Below are 21747 nucleotides of genomic sequence, written 5' to 3'. Positions count from 1 at the left end.
GCCACCGAGCCCAGCCCATAGATGAAAATGGAAGCATAAAGCACCCAAACTACAATTCAGACGAGGCACTGTGGCATGATTTTGAATCAGAATATTTTGGTTTTCAATATTTTTCCGAAAAATCTATTGTCCAACTGTCAGCTGTACTAGACATTTTAATCCACACGTCTGAGAAACCATCGAGTGACTCTGCCTAAATTTGTGGGCTCTCCACTTTTCCAACAGCCCTGTGGCTGAGTGATTTAGGTGGGTACCCATTAAACATGGTACTTTATAAAGAAACCACAAGCCAAGCATGGGAAAGAAAAATGAAGCACATCTCAGACCACCTTCCCCAAGGAACTAATCAGACTCAAAACAATGCAAACCCATAATCAGAGTGGCAGACTCGAACAAGGGAAAAGTCAGCCACGGTGTTTAGACAAAGCAAAATTACCACCTGAAGCTGTGCAGGGCACGGACCTCTGATGTTTTGCCCTGCCATTGATCATGCCCCTGCACAGCACTAATGGCCCTTAAATGAGATTCTCCTTTGCAATGCTACACTGCCTCTCCCTTTATTAGCTGGCTGCCCTCCTTACATTTGTGATGATAATCTATGTCATATGGGCATGACAAAGGGAAGGATCAGAGTAGCTGGCAGCGGCTCAGGCTGCATGGGTGTCCAGCACAAACACACTCGTCAGAGCTTGTTACTCTGTTTGCTCTCTGAGAAATCATCATGCCCATCCAAGGGAGAAAAATAGTAGGAAAACCATCTCCCGGCTGTTATTTAATATTGATTTATTATTCTGTGAGCTGAAGTACTACAGCCTTCAAGGAGCCAAACATTACAGAATGCAGACTCAGAAAGTCTGTGGCTTGGATTTGAAATGGACACTTTTACTACCCAGCAGGTAGCCACCTATTGCAAAGGGAGAGTTCTCAGCCTCAGATGCTCGTCTGTTCCCAGGGAAATGGGGGCTGTGGTTTACAAGCTGGGGCTTCAGAACTCTCACCTTATTTATGCCATTTGAAAGTTCACCCCCATGCCAAGTGCACTGAGAGATGATAGCCAGGAGCTCAGCTGGGTCTCAAAGTTACATTATCCAAGGTGACTTAGAAGCTTAAGTCACATTTTCAAAAATAACATAGGCATTTAGGCCTGGTCTACACTACGGGTTTGGGTTGAATTTAGCTGCATTAGGTCGATTTTAAAATGAATGCATCCACACAACCAACCCCGTTCCGTCGACTTAAAGGGCTCTTAAAATTGACTTCTGTACTCCTCCCCCGATGATGGGATTAGTGCTAAAATCGACTTTCCTGGGTCGAATTTGGGGTAGTACAGATGCAAATCGATGGTACTGGCCTCCAGGAGCTATCCCAGAGTGCTCCAATGTGACCGCTCTGGACAGCACTTTGAACTCCGATGCACTAGCCAGGTACACAGGAAAAGCTCTGGGAACTTTTGAATTTAATTTCCTGTTTGGTCAATGTGGCGAACTCAGCAGCACAGGTGACCATGCAGTCCCCGCAGAATCATAGAGCATAGAATGTTTCTACACTCCCCTTATCATCTCCATCCCTGAGGTTGTTGCAGAAAAAAACGCTCTTGCGATGACATGTTTTCTGAGCTCATGCAGTCCTCCCACACTGATAGGGCACAGCTTAATGAATGGAAGCATTCAGTGGCAGAGGCCAGGAAAGAGTTAAGTGAGCGCGAAGAGCGGAGGCAGGACTCGATGCTGAGGAAAGCCAGCAAGAGCACAGACCTTCCACTGCATCCACTGTATAACCGCCTACCCTCCTCCCCATGTTCCATAGCCTCCTCACCCAGATGCCCAAGAAGGTGGGGGGAGGCTCCGGGCACCCAGCCACTCCACTCCAGAGGATGGCCCAAGCAACAGAAGGCTGTCATTCAAACAGTTTGATTTTTAGTGTAGCTACAATAAGCAATGTGGCCATGTCCTTCCCTCCTCCCCCACCTCACCCGGGCTACCTCGTCCGTTATCTCTCTTTTTTAATTAATAAAGGAAGAATGCATGGTTTCAAAACAATAGTTACTTTATTTCGAAGGGGGGAGGGTGATTGGCTTACAGGGAATTAAAATCAACAAAGGGGGCGGGTTTTCATCAAGGAGAAACACACACAACTGTCACACCGAAGCCTGGCCAGTCATGAAACTGGTTTTCAAAGCCTTTCTGATGCGCAGCGTACCTTGCTGTGCTCTTCTAATCGCCGTGGTGTCTGGCTGCACAAAATTGGATGCCAGGCAATTTGCATCAACCTCCCACCCCACCATAAATGTCTTCCCCTTACTCTCACAGATATTACGGAGCAAGCAGCAATAACAATGGGAATGTTGGTTGTGCTGAGGTCTCACCTAGTCAGAAAACAGCGCCAGCGAGCTTTTAAAGTGCATGACGGTGAGCTGAGTGGGCTCCATGCTTGGCGTGGTATGGCGTCTGCATGGGGAACCCAGGAAAAGAGGCGCAAAACAATTGATAGCCATTGCTTTCACGGAGGGAGGGGCGACTGATGACATGTACCCAAAACCACCCGCGACAATGTTTTTGCCCCATCAGGCACTGGGCGCATAACCCAGAATTCCAATGGGTGGTGGAGACTACGGGAACTGTGGGATAGCTACCCACTGTGCACCGCTCCGTGAGTCGATGCTCGCCACAGTAGTGAGGATGCAATCCGCCAACTAAATGCACTTAGTGGGGACATACACAATTGACTGTATAAAATCGATTTCTAAAAATTAACTTCTGTAAAATCGATTTAATTTTGTAGTGTAGACATACCCTTAGACGCCTAAGGGCTGGATTCACAAAGCTATTTAGTCACCTAAAGACCCAGGTAGGCACTGAGTAGGGTTTGCAAAAGTGCCTCAGCATGTTAGGCACCTAAACCCTATTGGTTTCAGTTGGAATGTGAGTCCAATGGGAGTTGGGCACCTAAGCCTTTGAAAATCCCACTAGGTGCCTATATGCTTCCTTAGGCACCTAAATATCTGTGTAAGTCGGACCAGAAGTGCCTAAGTCACTTTTGAAAAAAAATTGGGCTTAGGCTCCTAAATCACTTTGGGTACCTTTACACTGCAAACAAACCCACAAAGCACCGAATATTGGAGCCTGAGTCAACTGATCAGCTTGTGGGGTGCACACCATTGAGCTGAGAATAGCAGTGCAGACCTTCCCGTGTGGGCTGGAGCCCGGGCTCAGAAACCCGGAGCGGGAGAGGAATCTCAGTGCCTGAGCAGCCCTGGAGCTCACAAGCCCGAATCAGTTGACCCTGACTCTGACGCTGCTGCGTAAGGGGCGGGGTAGTGCAGCATAGACGTAGGCACTCTGGAAAATGTTGCCCATAGGTTCTTGTAGGCAATCCCTGCTTCCTAAACTTTCTGTAGAAAATAAGGTGGAATGGGCAAAATTAAGGGAAAGGGCTTGGGGTTTGATTTTTTTAATACACTGATTTTATTTCCTCCATCCTCATTTCGCAAAAAAGGTTAGAAAAGTCTCCGGTAGGGAACAGGGGCTGCAGCAGCTGGGTTCTCAAGAGCTCTCAATGGCAGCTGCCTGCTGAGAACTACAAGGGACAGATTTTTAGAAGAGCTCAGACTAAGAGGCAGATTTTCACGTGCTCAGTACCCACCCTTGGGCCCAGAATGCACCCGATGTGCTGAGCTCTGCTGAAAAGCTGGCCAGAAGGGGCTGTGTCTAATTAGTAGTTACAGATTTAGGGCTCAGTTGCATGCAAAAAACAATCTTCATCTTCACTTCACTCCGTAGGAGGAGCCAGCACTTGAGGACTGAGTGCCCTTAGTACCTTTTTGGATCCCATAGTCTGGAGTACTTCACCTCAGAGACAAAATTGTTCTTATTTTAAACAATTGTAAATTGACCATTTAGATGTATACCATGATTATAGGAACATAGACTAGCGAGAATGCATCACACCCATCCAGTCCAGTATCATCTCTGACAGTGACAAGCCCCAATCGCTTCCGAGGAAGGGGTAAGAATGCAACAGTAGAAGATGAGATATAATCTGCCCCCGAAACCCCACCACAGGTCTCATCCTGATCTCTAATAGTTTGAGATTGGCTTTAACCCTGAAGCACGAGGTTTAATATTCCTTACAGAATTTATGTTAACATTAACATTATAACTCTGGATGTTCTTGTTATCCACAGAAATGTCCAATCCATTTTTGAACTGTGCTAAGTTCTTTGGCTCAATGAATTTCTGTGTTCCGCAGTCTAATGATTAATACAATAAAAGCAACTCTTATTCCTAATATCCTTACTCTTCAAAAAATCTGCTGGTGTTATGTTTTAGGAATAAATACTCTGTCTTGTTGTCTTTAAAGGAGTAACACACTTGAAGCAGTGTGGTTATGTCAGATACCTTCACATCTACGCTACATGGAAGCCCCAGTTCAGCAAAGCACTTAACCATGTGCTCAAGCCATCTTGACATCAATGGGACTTGAGTATATGCTTAAAGTTAAGATGGTGCTTAAGTGCTTTGTTGAATGGAAGCCAAAGGCACATGGCGTTCAGTCTCATGAACCCACAATGTACCTAGATACAGATTCTCTGAGGTATTTAAGTGCCTAACTCCCATTGGTTTCAATGAGAGTTAGGTGCCCAAATACCTTTGAGGATCTGGGCCCTGGTGCCTGCAGATACCTAGCTAGTTGCCCACCTTGACATGTGGTTTGGCTTACTGACCCTGCCCTTCACTCCTATAGCCTGCAATAGGAGGGGAGGGTGCTCAGCACTGCACAATCACAGGGATGGCTCATTACTGCTCCCGTCACTGCAGATTTTCATAGCACTGTGATAAGTGGCTGGTGATACACAAAGGGTAGCAATAAGCATTGATTGCAACATTGAAATGCATCTGCAAGACCTTGATTTTGACAGTTTGGATGGGATCCTTTTGAATGGCAGCTGCGTTTATCATCTCTAATGCATCTGTTGAATGAACAGTGCATATAACAGCTGAGCAATAGAGGAGGCATTAATTATCTGTCAGTTGGTGAGAGATGACTTATCTCTCCTGTGTGTTGTGACACCATTCCTGCCTTGCTTGGGAAGATAAATGCCAAATCAGCAATGAAGCAATTACTTGGTAATCTGCCACTCACTCTGGTGCTCTCCCACTCTTGCTTTCAGCAATCCTGTTTTCCATCGCTGTGTTTGGCCCGTCTTTTGGATACTTGCTGGGATCCGTGGTGCTGCGGCTGTTTGTGGACATTGGGAGACCTGACGTGAGTGAGTATTCCACAAAAACAACAAGGAGTCCGGTGGCACCTTAAAGACTAACATTTATTTGGGCATAAGCTTTCGTGGGTAAAAACCCCACTTCTTCAGATTCAGTATTCCACAAGTAGCACTGGACTTTCTAAGGCTCCTCTCTGCATCAGAAGGACAACGGTCACTTTGATAGGCCTGCTGGCTGGAACATGTGCCCTGGCTGTAGTGAATCAGAAAACCCTTTTCCAGTTGAAAGGTTGGGTCTGGAAGAGCCACACAGAATATATTCTAAGGCCTGCATATGGCCACCAACGAGATCAACTCTCTGGGGAAAGCTGATAGATTAGCATAACACTTGATGACAGGCAAAGAGCATGTTGAGCCAGAACCCATCTGTAGATTATCTGTGTGGTTTATTGACTTGCTGAATGGAAAATATTTGTAGTGATTTGTAGACTCTAGTGCACGGTGAAGACTCAGGGGCAGCAAGGGTGCTGCTTGAGTGGTGCTCTACCCCAGCTGAGCAGGTAGGGGCAAATGCACTTCTGAAAGGTCCGCTCCACTCCCAGAACATTATAGGATGGGCCAGGCTAGGCTCACTTACTTGCTGTATAGCTGGGGAGGTAGCATGGTTAGGTGATAGTGTTATGTGCTGGACTTCAGGGCACATGGCTTCTGCTCCTGGTTCTACCAGTGATGTACTGTGTGCCTTACCCAAGTCATATCCGCTCCCACCTTGTCTATTTAGATCAGAAGCTCTTCAGGGCTGGAACTGTCTCTGTGCAGGGCTTAGCCCAATATCTAAGGGGTGTCTCTGTGCAGGGGAGCCAATCTCCGCTGGGACCTTCAGATACTACTGGAACACAAAGATGATTATTATTAATTATTTGTATTGTGGTAGTACTAAGGAGCCTTCATTATGGACCAGGACTCCATTGTGCTAGGTGCTGTACAAACCCAGAATGAAAAGACAATTGCTGTGGGGATGTAGCCTGGAATATTGTTGGTTTGGGGTTTAATCACATGTAGGGTGACCAGACAGCAAATGTGAAAAATCAGGATGGGGGTGGGGGGTAATAGGAGCCTATAAAAGAAAAAGACCCCAAAATAGGGACTGCCCTATAAAATTGGGACATCTGGTCACCCTAATCACATGCTTCCACAGTGCTGCAGCCAGCCAGGCATTTGAGAAGAGATGCCACACAGTGAAGTAAAGGTAGAACGAGAACCCAGCTCCCTCCAATTTGTCTAGCTCCCAGCAGCAGGGAGTCCTTTTTCTACTGTACATGTGGGATCTATTGTTAGCAAATTCTCCACCACTTCATCATTAGTGTGGCTTTTCCTCCGTTTCTTCAGAAAGATCTGGGCCATGTGACATTTTTGTCTGATGCCAGATAAGAAAAATATATGAGTCGAGGGCAGGAAATGTCAGAAGAGCTAGGCTTGGTCTCCGTGGAGACAGACAGATTTAGCATCCTCTCTGTGGTCGCCCCTTGATGACATCACCCACCCAGGAATGGATTGGTTCTGGTCAGGGCAGCCAGGCAATTGTTCTGGCTGGGTGTGGGCTTTGCTTGCACTGGACCCTGGTTTATTCCTGGATGGCAGGAAGTCTGGGCTGAGAAGCATACACTTAAGCCTGCTGTTTGTTCCTTTTCCACTTATAAAGGCCTAACAATGCAGAGATGCACTTTCCATGCCAACCCCAGTGCTCTTTCGACCTCGGATGAGTAATGCGGCCCGGCCGAAGGATGTCTGTGCTGGAAGCGCAATGACCCTCTTGTCTCTCCTCTGGTCCCTGGAGAAGGGTGTGAAGCTAATACCTTCGGAAATCGCTCTCATTAAGGCTCTCTCTTTGCTAGCTGAGGTGACAGGCTCTTCCCTTAAGCTCAGTGAGCAGAAAGTTGCCAAACCTGGGAACAATGGGACAGGGATTCTTTCCAGGAAAGTGGCTACTAAAATTTCCAGTCACCTTCTTGACTCTACAATCCTTCTGTCAATCTGGATTCCAAGCATGCCATCTACCCAAAGGCAAAGGATGATGGAATAGAGACTTCTTTAACTCCTTCGCCACTGAGTGGCTTCTTGGGAAGAACTTTCAATCCTGCATCAGTTAGATGCCGATGTAACTTTTCCAGGCACTCCCAGAGTGCAGGGCTGTTCAGACATGGAGTCTTCGGTTAGGCTCATCTCCATCACATCATGGGCTCTTTCTAGTAGCAGTGAAGGGTTAAACCTGCATTCTGCACTGCTAGTGCTTGATCCTGCATCTGTTACAAATAATGACAGAGCTCCTGTTTCCTTCAGTGGCACGAGATCATCAAGTAGATCTCAGGCCCACAGCAAGCCCAGCACAGACTCTGGCCTTGGCCTGGAGATTAACTGCGGGCCTGGAGACCCCACCAGTCACCAGGAATAGCTATACTCATGGTGCTAGGGGGTTCTCTGCTAGAAATGACAGCAGCTGCCTTGCTGATTACACAAGGCAGGCAGGGCACCATGAACCCTCAAGCCCATGTCCACCTCCTCAGCCAGCTTTGCTGTGCCAAGGACCAGCTGGACATGCTGCCTTGCTTGGACCCCCCAACCAAGACTGTTACTCCTAAGAGAGAGGGAGGCAGCTGAAGTCTGAGCCTGGCTGTGCCTGCGTTAATGAGGCTGTGCAGAGCTGTTCACACTCCCTGGGAGGGGCTCCTGGCCAGTCAGCATGCTGCCTTTGCTTGGCTGTGACTAATGGGCTCCAATGTCTCACCTCATGTGTTGGCTTTGAGAACCCCCTCGGCCCTGCTGCCTACATTCAGATAACGGGGGTGTGGCTGCGAGGGAAGTGCTCCAGCATGGGCCTTGGCCATTCAGAACTAGCTCCTGGTAGGGAAGGGGGAGTGTATGGGGCAAGGCCCCCTTGTAGGATCATTTGGCCATAAGCAGTGACCCCTGTGGTGTGGAAACATTTAGGGACAGATCCTCAGCTGATGTAAATCAATGAAGCTGAATTGACTTCAATGAAGAATGTCTCTGTGACTTCAATGGAGCTACGCCCATTTACCCCAGCTGGGGATCTGGCCCTTAGTCTATTTTACAGGAGGCTTCATATAAAGCTTCTTGCTCCTCTAACCCCTAGGAAGTGGGTTGGAGTGGATTAATTTTTTTCTCCTTGCTTTTATTTTGGGCCAAGAATGTGTAAAAATAAGAACTAATTAGAACAACCATGCATGGGGATCAAACCTGAGACCTTGAGACTAACACACGTGAGTCCCTAGGTTCCGAGATAAAAGACTAGCTCTGGTAAGTCAAAGGCAGTTGCAGACTCATATATCTCTATACATAGTGTAGCCACCTAGGGGGACAGAGTCATGTTGTGCTAATAGGAGTTGTATTAGGACACTGGGTAACTTCACTCCTCCCTGTGTTTTCAGATCTCATGAATCTGACACCACATGACCAACGCTGGATTGGAGCCTGGTGGCTGGGGCTGCTCATCTCTTCAGGCTGCCTGCTGCTCACCTCCATTCCCTATTTCTTCTTCCCTCGGTACATGTTGAAAGGGCAGGTAAGACCCAGGCATTGTAGGGGCAGAACATCATCTTGCTCAGAGCAGGTTTGTGGTGTTTTATGTGGTGATACATGTCTCCTTCCAGGGCAGTTATGGGGAATGGAGACAAGGGAAGATGGACAGCATGTTGGCCATTCTGGTATGTGCTTGTGAATCTTGGCAAGTGAATCTATAAGGGACTGACTCCTTCACTTTCTTGCAATTAACCTGGGTGGAGGAGAAAACCAGAACTGGCCTTCAGCAGGCAGGTGGCAAGCTGAGACTTCTTCTTGTCTGCTACTTTGTCCATTTGGTTAACTCATCCTCCCCGCACTCCATCCTGTCTGTATGTTCTGTCCACCTGGTGAATCCTTTCGCACACTAGACTGGGAACTCTCTGGGGCAGGAACTGTCTTCTCTGTTACTTATCACTATGGTGCCTAGCACAATGGAGCCCTGGTCCTTGCTCGGAGCTCCCAGGCAGAGGTGACGTGGGGGAGGGCATGTGTGGTTGAAGCTGGCTGCCCCCAATCTGCCCCCCCCCGCCCCCCCACACACACTATCGGCAGGTTTGGGTTGTCTCTGCTCCCAGGTGTTGTAATACAAATAATGTACAATAATAACTGGATTTCTTTCATCACATGGAAGGGACCCTACGCTGCACTGGTTCCTCTTGTTTTACTGCTAAAGCTTACAGTGCATGAATATCTGGTTACCAAACTATGTCACGAGTTGGTGATCTCAGTCCACACTCAGTCATTACACTTGGCACCTGGGTGCCAATGTCATCCCACTAGCTGAGCGGGAATATTGAACCTCCCTAGATTAGGGCCTGCCAGGTCAAGGCTGAGGCATGTTGGCTGAGCAGTGTGGAGAGGCTTGTGATGTTTCAGGTTTGTGGATAATTGAAGGAGTTTCACACAATGCATCATGAGCCTGTGGAACTCATTGCTACAAGCTATCACTGAGGCCAGGAGCTTGTCAGGATTCAGAGAAGGATTGGACATTTATGTGGATAATGAGAATATCTGGAGATATACAGAAAACGAGAGTTTTGGAAGGGACATAAGCCCTCCTGCTTCAGGGCTTTAACCAAGCTCAAAATGCTCAGCTTCAGGAAGACATTTTGCACTGGGGCAGGTTAACCCATAACAGCCCATGGCAGGAGTTCTTCCGTCTGAAGCGGCTGGTGCTGGTTAGCATTGGGGATGAGATACTGGAGTCGATGGACTTCTTGCATTTCCCATGTTCCTATTTCATTGACCAAGGCTGTCTTTTATCACCACTGCATTCACTTAGTTGTAGTTTTGTGTAAGACACTATCCTCTCCATAGGAATTGAGGTTTCACTGCACCTTGCACCTGTCTTGTTAGCCTCTTTCCTCCCATCTCCCTGCTATAGCCACCTTGGCATTCTGTACTTTCCTGCCCCTTCTCTCCCTCCCCTTACAGTGGCATCACCACCCCCATCCTTGTCCTGTCTTCTCCAAGGTCATATTCTCTAACGATAACAGGGACACCAGCAGAGGGCTCCCAGGGGTAATTGTTCAAAGTGGAGCTCTGCTGTGGGGTACCAGCACCATGCTGAGCTGTGTAGCAGAGCTGGTTGGGAATTTTTCCACAATACATTTTTTTGGGTTAGAAATGCTGATCCATTGAAACAGATTGCAGGAAAGGGTTGGTCTGGACAAATTCCCCATTTTGAGAGCAGTTTGGGCGGCGACGGGGGGAGAGAGAAAGGTTTGAAATTGTCAGAATGTCCCATTTTGATGTTTTCAACATGAAAAGTTCCATTTTTTGCTTTGAAACAGCTCTTCATTCCAAAATGTAAGTTAATTTATAGTAAAAAAAAAATCAAAATTGAAACAAAACATTTCATAATTTTCTTTCAGCTGACCCAACTGGAATTCCCCCCCTCCCCGCCCCGATATTTGGTTCATGACAATTTTTAAGATATTTGACTTTTCATCCCAATTTAGGGTGTTTGTATTTTTTTCAAAATTTCTCAGACAGGAAAACCGCTTCCCATCTAGCTCTACTCTAGTGCCTAACAGGGGCAGATTTGAGAAGCCGCTCAGATAATTAACTCCTTTACTGCTGCAGGCTGAGCAAGTGCCTCAGCCTTGGTGAAAGATCAAAGAGTAGCTTGGCTCCAGCAGGTGGAATGCCAGGACACAGCTGGCAATGTCCAGCTGCACCAGAGAAGCACATCTCCTTGTCTTCAAGGGCTGAGTTGGCTCTTGTGTCAGAGCAGGCCAGCCAGTGCTTTGGAAGGGGGTGTCTAAGCTTTCTTGATTGTCAGGCTGCCACCCGTGCCTCTGCGCGTGACCACACCTGCATGACAGCTGTCTCTCTGATACAGTTACGGGGTAGTTTCCAGAACCCATCACTCACCTGGAGAAAGCCAACTGTCTGCCAGTGCCTCTCGAAATAAGCTGTTCTTCTCTCTGCTCTCCCCAGGATGCGGGCGCTGAGGCAGACATGCTGAAGAAGATGGAGAAGGCAAAGGCTGAAGAAGTCTCCCTGGCGGAGTTCATTAAAAGTAAAGGGCTCCTGTTCTAGACTTTCACTTTAACTGTTTGAGTGGCTGATAGTGCGCTCAGGAACTGGAATGACTCACACGGCTAGGCAGGCACTGCGTAACTTCCTGGCACATTGCTGCCTATGCTCCTCAGGCCTTGCTGGCAGCACTCGCAGCTAGTCTAATCCGGAGCTGAGGGACAAATATTTCAGTGTGCCCAAGTCTCATATTCAGAAGTGACTTTAGTCTCCCCCGCTCAAGTCAATGGGACTTAAGCTCCTAGGGCCCAAGTCTCTTTGAAAGTGGGCCTGAGGTTCATAAGTCACTTAGGCACTTTGGACAATAGTACCCAGCATGTTGCTCGTACCAAATTCTGCAGGGGATACAAAGTGCAGATCAATGGCAGTAGGTACTGGGTCTACCTTCAAACTTGTAACTGCAATTTAAGCCAGCCTATTTAAATGTAGCTCTCTCTAGAGGAAAGGGATCTCAGGGACACAAGCACACTCTGACACAGCAATTACACGTTGTTAGCAGAGGATGTGCCACCCTCCCCCAGGGGTAGCACACTGTACCACTGCTTTGCTGCCTGGGAGCTTCCAGACAAGGATGTTTCCTCTTCCTCATGCAGACAAATTGCCTCTAAAAAAAATGGTCAAAGTTAAGGAGGTGATCAATAGAATGACAGTGGTCCATGAGTAACTTGGAGTCAGTCAGCTGTCTGTGGCATATCGCTAGGCTGGCCAGTCTGATGCAGGTCATCTCAGATTGGCCTTTCGGAATAATAAATTACACTCTGCCATTTATTCAAATGAACAAGCAGTTAATTTACCTTGCAATCGGAGTCCAGGAGCTAGATCTTCACCTGGTGTAAATCAGCATGGCTCTATTAAAGGCAATGGAGTTACACCAGCTGAGGATCTGGCCCACATTTTAACAAGTCAGCATGACACAGCTAGACAATATTACAAGAAGGGCAGGGTGTCCAAATTCAGAAAAACAGACACAGAAAGAAGAGGTCAATGGTGGGGCTCGAGGCAGCCTTACCTCCAGTGCCTAATTTGCGCCAAGGCTGAGCCCTGGCACATCTAGGCTCGGCAGTTCATAGCCCCAGCACCTCTGGGCTTGCCACATCAGTTATGAATGTAAAATAATTGCTTGAGCCCCAGCACGTAATTGCTTGAGCCCCAGGACTTCTTTCATTACAAATTAAGCACTGCTCACCTCCCTATTCCAATATGACCATTCTTCTGGGAATTGTTTCCAGAATTGAACCCACATGTGCTCCAGAGGTTCCTGTATTAAATCATCATAGAAAGGCTGTTTCTAAGCTTTCCCTTCATGGGACGAGCTGTTGGCATGACCTCTTCCTTGATAAATTACTTCTTCCTTCTTGTTTCCTTGTAGAATTCCCTCGGATCTTTCTCAAGCTGCTCCTGAACCCCCTCTTCATCCTCCTGGTCCTGGCTCAGTGCAGCTTCTCCTCAGTAATAGCTGGTCTCTCCACCTTCCTCAACAAGTTCCTGGAGAAACAGTATGGCACCACCTCTTCCTATGCCAACTTCCTCATTGGTGAGACACATGTCCGTGTCCTCGTGAAAGGGGGCGAATGGCCCTGAATTCAAAAGGAAGATTTGAAATGCAGCAAATGCATTCACAGATGGGGGGCACCCAGTCCATGATTTCCACTGCTTTTTAAAATATAAACAGGGAAAACATGGGAAATACATTCTCCTGGCACTGCAGCTGGGGAAGGATGTAGGCAAGTTTCACAGACCTCCACCCTCTCTGGTCTTGAGCCAATCCAAGTCGTTTCCCTTTTCCTGCCCTGAATGTTTGTGAGGATGAGGCCATGGTGACCTCATCAGTCGGGCTGTCCATGGTTGACCTTACTGTTAGTGGGCTAGAGGCTGCTCTCATGTACACCATGCAACCTACTGACTTGGGCAGGCAAAGTCAGGTAGATGTTTCAAATCAATTGGTTAGAGAAACTTTTCCACTGATGCACCAAATTTGACATTCGGTAGATGTGTAAAATTAATGTAGTCTCCCTGCCATGGGCAAGATCCTCTGCCACACTACAGCAAACGGGCTGTCAAGCCAGTTTAACAAGCCACCTAGGAATTCCCCCAGCCTTGAGGCCATCCCTCAGAGGAACAGAGCTGGCCTAACAGTTGTACATTGTCCTCCTTGCAGCCCCTGACTTAGGATCAAAACTGGGGAAGAAGGAGGCATGGCCAAATTGGTGCAAAGGTGCTGCTTAGGGTTTATGAAAAATAGATGTGATACCACCAATGAACTTCCCAGCCTGGGGTAACTAGTGCGCACCAGGTACTGTGGCAATTAATTGGCCTCAGGAGATTGAAGGGTCTGTGGTTCCCCCTCCCACCACAAATACCTAGCCAGCCCTGCTCTTCTGAATGTCAGTACTGAACGGCTCTTGGCCAGGAGAGCTCTTCACATGCACTCATGGCTGCGGCCTCTTCTCTCATTGCAGGAGCTGTGAACCTGCCCGCGGCCGCACTAGGGATGCTTCTAGGAGGAATTATCATGAAGCGCTTTGGCTTCTCCATCAAAGCCATCCCACGGTTTGCACTGGTGGTGCTCCTCATCTCCATCCTCTGCTGCCTCCCCCTCTTCTTCATGGGCTGCCCTACACAGACCATTGCTGGGGTTTATCCACCCAGGTAATACAGGGCTGTACCAGTGAGGAAGGCTGGCTGAGAGTATAATCCTGTTTGGGCCATTAGAGTGGGTTTTGAATCTGGGACCTTCATTGCTAAAAGCAAGAGCCTCATCAACTTTAGCCAAAGGAGTTAAGAGTCTACTACTGCTGCTGGTTAACAGATTATTTTCTTACACTAGAGGAGGCCGCAAAATGCAGAGTGGAAATTAATGTCCACCAAGTACTCAGATTAGTTCCACCTCTCCTTCACTCTGCTTCTTCTACTTTTCTCTTCCCTTTCTTCTTTGGCCAATTCTTTTTCTTGCCCTCCTCTCCCCTCACTCAGCCCCTGGCCCAGTTACAGATCACACAGAGCCCACAGCCTTCTGTATGTTAATACTCCAGTCACACTACAGTTTGACCACACCACAGACACTCCACCATACAAGGCCATGGCCACCTATGGACTTCACGTTTGTCACGGGCCACTTAGGAGTTCATGATTAGGAGAGCACAGTGAGGCCTTCCCATAGCCAGCCCACAGGACACATTGGCTTCCAATCAGGCCTGGCCATTCACTGCTTCTCCTAGTAGCAGTTGCAGGAGGTTCTCCTCCTCACTCGCTCACTTCAGCCAGGTGCAGAGGGAACCAGGCCATGTCCAGTGCAGGCTCTCACATATGCAGCCCCCATAGCATTGACACATTCGTTTGCCAGGCAAAACTAACCCTCCACGTTGCTCCCTTTGCTACCTTCTGCTCCTCAAGATTGCATATCTTGGGATGAGCCAAATCGACCGTATGTCCTTGCTGTGACAGCACAGAATCTCACAACCACCCAGAAGAGGAATGTTACACACCTCCCCTCGGTGGGCTCCCCCAGGACTGACTGAGCAGAAGAGTGTTTGGAAAAGGGCGAGTATTGTGTATCCTGGCTGCCTCTGAACCAGGGGTGCCACTGTGCAATGGCGTCAGCGTCAAAAGGGCACTCTGAATGCTGATTGGCTGACAGGGTTAGCACATCCTGGGAAGTTCCGCCTTTCAGAGGTGGTCCTTCCAGGAGCCTCATCAGAGTATGGTCTCTGTGTCTGTTGGGCATATGATCTATTTCAGCATCATTTCCCATCTAATCTCTGCAGCTGCTGGCTATAAACATAACCAGTTACTGGGCTCAATACAGGGGTAACTGGGTGACATTCTATGGCCTGGGTTATACAGGAGGTCAGACCAGATGATCATTATGATCCTTTCTGGCCTTTAATCTATGTCCAACCTGCTGGGCCGAGATATATCGGCCAGAGAACAGAGAGGGTATACAGCACAGAGCACCCCTTTCCAAACAAGTGCGGTCATAATGTTTACCTGATGACTCCCACATCACTCAAAGCTACCTCTGTAAGTTTCATCCCTACATTTCTATAGGGGGGAGAGGGGCTCTGGCTAGCGGAACACCTGCCCAGTCTGAAGGCTGTTAGTACAGCCAGCTGGCTCTCACCCTCCTTCTCTCGAAGAGTAGCCTCTCTGGCTGTGTGAGAGGGAACTCTTGGCTTTTATTGTCCCCTTTTACTTATTTAAGATAAAGTTGCACTTTGTTTCCATCCCAAGCTTGTCGGTTTCATCAGACCATTTCCCAGCATACTGCCAATATCTTAAGAAGGGTCTTCCACACAGATGTTTCTCTTGGCCTGTGATAAGCCCTCTGTCCCAGGGGTGCGCTGCTTGCAAACAGGAGGGGCCAGGGGCTGGCACTCTATCCATTCATTCTCTCCCCTTCACCCTCCTGTAGTTAAACAAAAAACACTTACATATTTCTAACCAAGGAAAGCAACACCAGCGCTCGGCAAACAGACCTCTAGGAAATGGCTGGCAGTATTTGTACGGTGCTCACAAGATCTGCATTGAGTGTACTTCATTAGCAGTGGTTAATAGTCAGTGGGAGTGTAGACAATTTTAAAAATCCCCAAAAATATTTGTCCATGTGTGGAGGTGCTCTAATTAGCCATACAGCATAGTGTTCAGCCTGTATTGTTTGGATTCGGGGGCGGGGGTGGGGAAGAAAGCTGGTAAAGGATCTATGAGACAGGAAGGACAGTTTTGTGGGTAGGACATTGACTTGGGACTAGGAGTCCTGGGGTCATTCTCTAGCTCTGCCACAGGCTCCTGGTATGACTGTGAGCAAATCACAAGACTGCTCTGTGCCTCAGTTTCCCCTATGTAAAAAGGGGATGATAGCATTTCCCCACCTCACTGGGGAGTTGTAAGGATATATCTATTACTGATTATGAGATACTCAGATACTGCAAGGATGGGGAGATGAGAGAAGAGCATCTTCTCCAGGGAAAGCTCCTGCCTGTTGGGGCCATCTGATTCATTCCTATGGGGAAAAGCACATACCTGCCATTCTGCTTCCCTGCACAGAGCAGAGAGGAATCTCACTCTTGGGCCTGAGGCATGAGCCTGGCTGGCTCCAGGCTCCTGCTAGGAAGCAAGGGGAGAATCCTGGAAGTTGGTCACATTAGGAAAGGGAATCTCACTTGTAGCCTACTTCTCTGAAGAGTTTGTCCTGCCAGGATTCTCACTCTCGGCTCATAGCTTAGTAGGATAAGGCTGGATCCTGTGATGCCGGCTTCCACACACCAAAAATTCCCTCTTCACAAGTGTTTTTAATGGGATCTCCGGCAGGACAGATTTAGCCATAGGCAGAGAGAGGGACCCGCATCAGAGGCAAAGAGCTCCCCTGACTCTCCCTTCAGTTGATGGCAGGATTTTAGTGGCACAGTCCTGAGAGCCCCCTCCAGCACCTCAGTGCTATTTCCCATCTGGGCTGTTTTCCTCAGGCACCTCCTACTTGGAGAGGCCAGGATTCAGAGACAGGAGTGAAACGACTTAGAATGAAATCCTTTGCAAAAGAATCCCAGTCACCTCAGGCTAACTCGGTATTTCCATTCCTGCCTCTCACAGGCAGGCAGGGCATCAAAGGCCTCCAGGCTCGTGCCATAGCTGGCTCAGCTGTTCAGCTGAGACACTTAGAAGGCACCAGTCACGACAGCCCCTCGACTGAGCTGTACAAAGCTTTTGTAAGGCACGGGCCATGCTTTCATTCAGCACTGTTCTCTTGCTGCTGGAGCCAGACTGGCTGCTTGCTTCAGGAGCTCAGGCCATCAGCCTCGGTCCAGCTAAGAATTCCTCCCAGCCTAGAGTTCAACACTGTGTGTTAATTGAAGTGGCGCTGTTCTGAAGAAAGAGAGCAGGTTACTCTGTAGGGACTGGTAATACTTACCTGGAGGTCTCTGAGCACATTACCACTGCAGTTCCAGGCCACTCACCCTTCTTTGCAGTCTGAGATCAGAGTCTGGACAAGTGAAGCAGAGCTGCAGAGAGTTGGGGCTTGCAGGCTCTTTGGAGGTGCCATTTGGAGCTATGGGTCAGCACACCTATGCCCTCTAGTGGTGTCAGGATTCACTAAGATGTTTGTATATGTCCGGTCGCTGTCAGGGAGGGCGCAGTCAGCTCGGGGGTGCAGTGTCTGCTGACCAGGCCCTGGGATTGAATTGCCCCATCACTTACTGACAATTTGCTGTGTTTTGATGGAATGCAGGGAGCAGGTGCCACACTGCCGAGAGAGATCTGCATGCTGTGATGCTGTGTATTAAAGTCTGACTTTACCTCATTCCTGCCTTGGAAATGCTGGGGCGAGGTCAGGGAACTCCAATACACTGCTGGGAGGTGGTGATGGTTTTTAATTTTATGTTTTAATTTGAGACCATGTTTGTCACTCCCCAGTTTGAAGGCATGGGCTGGAGTTTCTCTGATAATTGTGTAACATTGACAGATGGGATTGTCAGCAGGCGGGATTGAACCTGGGACCTCGGGAGCTAAATACATGAGCCTCTACTGCATGAGCTAAAAGCTATATGGCCCTTAGCTAAGGCTGTAGAGCAGACTCTAATCTCTCTCTCTCTCAGTGGTCTTGGTGCCACTAGCTGGGACAGAGCACCATGCCCAGGAGGTGTGTGGGTTACAATTGCATGGGAGGAGATGGCAGGTTGGGAGACTGCAGTGGAGAACAGGCATTTGCCCCTTTGCTGCCACATCTAAGCAGCCTGGGCAGGACAAGTAGTAAGTGAGTTCCCCACTGCTGATTGTAGGGAACCACTGTACACAGAACCCCTGGCTGGCAGAAGTGGAGGGACCACAATCCACATTCCTTGTCAATTTGAGTGGGGAGGGCAAAATCCTACAGGTCAAATAGGGCCAGGAGAAGGGATTTAACTGGAGACTGTTTCTAAAGAGAGAGAGAGAGTGAGAGGCCCCTTCCACCTCATCATGAAGGCCCAGTGAACTCAATCCACTTCCAGGGCAAGGTTTGGGCTCAGCACTTTCTGGCTATTATTTGAGCCACTCCAGACACTGTCTCTTCTCCCCAGTGGCTCCCTTAACCTGCTCCTCTCCTTCCCCTGCAGGTTGCTTGGGTCAAACCAACTACCAAGCTAGTCAAACTCTTTCTGTGGTCTGATGTCTATTGGCCAATGCCTTCCATTGCTCTGGAAATCTTCCCCACCTTAGTGCCAGCAGCCCATGAGCAGTGGAAAATCCCTTTTACCTGGAAAGCCCCAGGTGACTGTTAGCTATTTGCTGCAGGAAGTAAAGCATACGCAGTCTGTCCTGCCATCCACCACACCCCAGGATTTGACTGGGTGTAATCCCTGAAGATGGATTACTGGGTCATATGTTACTGCAGAAGTTTACTGCTCCTCCTTAGTGCTAACGAAAGAAAAATCAGTGTAGGGAATTTTGTCCTGTGAAGTTTAAATGCAGCCCTTGCCTCAATTTGTGTGTTCGAGCTAGCATGCTTCCAGTTTCAATTCTGACTGAACTGACATTCCCCTCACTTCCGATTTGGGTGTTATGTGGTTTCAGACAGAGGCCTTAGCCCAGTTAAATTTCTAGGTATCTGATTATTACTTTTCCACCAAAAAAAAGGGTGTGAATGTTTGTTTGCGTGCACATGTGAGTAATTACTGCTAAGTTCACTGTAAACTTTAGCAGTACCTGCCGGGGCATAGGAATCAGGCACAAGGCCAGGCTATTGCATGGCAGTGGCCCAACACAAACAGAGACAGGGAAATTGGTTAACCACGCAGAGAATGCAACAGGGTGGGTTTTTTTCCCTATCCTTTTTTTATTTTTTTATTTTATTTTATTTTTTCCATTTTTTTGGCAGTACATCAAGTTCCCAATCACAAGCTAAGTGCCCCACTGGGTGCTCCTGCTCAGAGTACCTCTTTCACCCAGTCTGTGGAGACAACAACGTGGAGTATATCTCCCCCTGCGATGCTGGCTGCACGGATTCCATTGTTAATTCCTCCACACCCACGCAACTGGTAAGTAGCGGCAACTTGGATTCCAGGGGCTGGGGAGATGACGCGCTGCTGAGCCATCTGGCCCACATAGTCACATTGACGGGCTGGAATCTAAACTGTTTTCTGGAAGCCCATAAGATCAGGTGTCCGGAGCCACCTCTAGCTACAGTGATCGTTTTCTCAGGTGCTTTTGCGGTGACATTGTTGCGGGTTGGAAAACAGTCCCAACAAAGGGCACTTCTCTCTAAGTGTGCATTGGTATTGCCATGCCAGCTTCTGACTCACCAGTAGCATGTGCATACTTCTCTGAGCACAGGACTTTCCCCAGAGCTTCATGTTCGGAATAAGGTGATCACGGAACACTTGGACAAGTATAATTAATGTTGCCTCAAAGCAAAAGAAGAGCTTTGATGAGGCCTGCAATCATTTGACTTTCTCCCTCTTCACACCAAACATGATTTATCACCTTGGATGCCTGTTCCTCTGAATTATCAGTTTCAGGTTAAACACTGAACAAATTCTGCTTGGCATAGCAATACATCTCGAACAAGCATTGTGTAGCTGTTAAAAATGTCTAAAGTTTTAATCAAAGCAATGAAAAATAGAGACATTTCCAATGTCCTGAAAGCTGAACAGCCCTAATCTTTTTAGTCTTTCCTTGTATGGAAGCCGTTCCATACCCCTGTTCATCTTTATTGTCCTTCCCTGAGCCTTCTTCAGTTCCTCTGTGTTCTTTTTGAGATGGGGCGACCAGAACTGGACACAGTATTCAAGGTGTGGGTGCTCCATGACTTTGTATAGAGGCATTATGATAATTTCTGTCTTATTTTCTATCCCTTTCATAATAATTTCTAACATACTATAGGAGTTTTTGACCACTGCTGCACATTGAGTGGAAGGTTGCAGAGAACTATACACAATAACTCCAACATTTCTTTCTTGAGTGGTAACAGCTAATTTAGACCCCATCATTGCATATATATGTATAGTTGGGACTGTGTTTTCCAATATGCATAACCAGGGCCGGCTCCAGGGTTTTTGCCGCCCCAAGTGGCAGGAAAAAAAAAAAAGCCGTGATCGTAATCAGCGGCAGCTCCACCACGCCACTTTCTTCTTTGACGGCAATTCGGCGGCAGGCCCTTCCCTCTGAGAGGGACCCGCCGCCGAATTGCCACTGAAGAGCCCGACGTGCCGCCACTTCCCCTTGGCCGCCCCAAGCACCTGCTTGTTCAGCTGGTGCCTGGAGCCGGCCCTGTGCGTTACTTTGCACTTATCGACGTAGAATTTCATCTGACAATTTGTTGCCCAGTCACCCAGTTTAGTGAGATCCTTTGTAGTTTTTCCACAGTCAGCTTTGGACTTACCTATCTAGGACAATTTTGTACCATCAGAAAACTTTGCCACTTCACAGTGCACTACCTTTTCCCAGATCATTAATGAATATTTTGAACAGCACAGGCCCCAGGACTGTTCACCTCTCTTCATTGTGAAAACTGACCATTTATTCTTACCCTTTGTTTCCTTGTCTTTCGAACAGTTACTGACCCATGAGAGGACCTTCCCTCTTATCTCATGGCTACTTTGTTTCCTTAAGAGCCTTTGATGAGGGACATTGTCAAAGGCTTTTTGAAAATCCAAGTGCACTATATCGACCGGATCACCTTTTTCCATGTACATGTTGACTCCTTCAAAGAATTCTATATAAACTGGGGAAGCTCATTACTTTTTAGTTTGTCAGTTTGTTCTAAAACCTCTTCTATTGACGCATCAGTCTGGGACAATAATTCAGATCTATTGTCCAAAAAGAGTAGCTTTGATGTGTGAATCCCCTTCACATCCTGTGCAATGATGACAGATTCAAATAATTTATTTAGCATTTCTGTGATGACCTTGTCTTCCTTGAGCGCTCATTTAGCACCTTGATCATCCAGTGGCCCCACTGATAGTTTGGCAGGCTTCCTGCTTCTGATCTACTTACTTTTTTTTTGTTTGTTACTGTTAGTTTTTGTGTCTTTAGCAAGTTTCTTCTCAAATTCTTTCTTGGCCTGCCTTGTTACACCTTTACATTTTATTTGCCACAGTGTGTGCTCCTTCCTCTTTTCCTCATTAGGATTTGACCTCCAAATTTTAAAAGGCATCTTTTAGCTTGTAATGCTCTGCTGTTTAGCGAGGGTGGCATTCTTTTGGTCCTCCTGCTGTCTTTTTTCATTTGGGGTATACATTTAGTCTGAGCCTCTATTATGGTGTTTTAAAGTACTTTGCCTGATGCTACAGGTCTGCCTGGGAGAAGCTATGCCCCAGCCCTCCACCTGGCGGATGTTAGCAATAGCTCACTTGAGACACATGAGGTTCTGCACCTGAGGTCTGATTGGCAGCATCCTAGCATGGCTGATTGGCCTGCTGTCCCCGTTTGAGCCA

General features: G+C 47.8%; 1 protein-coding gene across 4 annotated transcripts in view; it reads left to right on the top strand.

Annotated features, from left to right (window-relative positions):
* Positions 1–21747, top strand: part of SLCO2A1 (solute carrier organic anion transporter family member 2A1) — a 90847-nt gene that overhangs the window by 56552 nt on the left and 12548 nt on the right. For 3 of the 4 annotated variants that reach the window (XM_045030763.1, XM_045030765.1, XM_045030764.1), the window contains 7 exons: positions 5171–5269; positions 8668–8801; positions 8890–8943; positions 11243–11324; positions 12711–12875; positions 13801–13990; positions 19191–19350. In XM_045030763.1, the coding sequence (XP_044886698.1) occupies positions 5171–5269; positions 8668–8801; positions 8890–8943; positions 11243–11324; positions 12711–12875; positions 13801–13990; positions 19191–19350 (884 nt within the window). The remainder of the gene's footprint in view (positions 1–5170; positions 5270–8667; positions 8802–8889; positions 8944–11242; positions 11325–12710; positions 12876–13800; positions 13991–19190; positions 19351–21747) is intronic. The other variant, XM_045030766.1, reaches the window with a different exon arrangement.

Source organism: Mauremys mutica, chromosome 9 (genome assembly GCF_020497125.1).
Source record: "Mauremys mutica isolate MM-2020 ecotype Southern chromosome 9, ASM2049712v1, whole genome shotgun sequence".
In the NCBI taxonomy this organism is placed as follows: Eukaryota; Metazoa; Chordata; order Testudines; family Geoemydidae; genus Mauremys; species Mauremys mutica.
The sequence above is the reverse complement of the archived record's forward strand: the minus strand, read 5'-3'. Positions and strand labels throughout refer to the sequence as shown.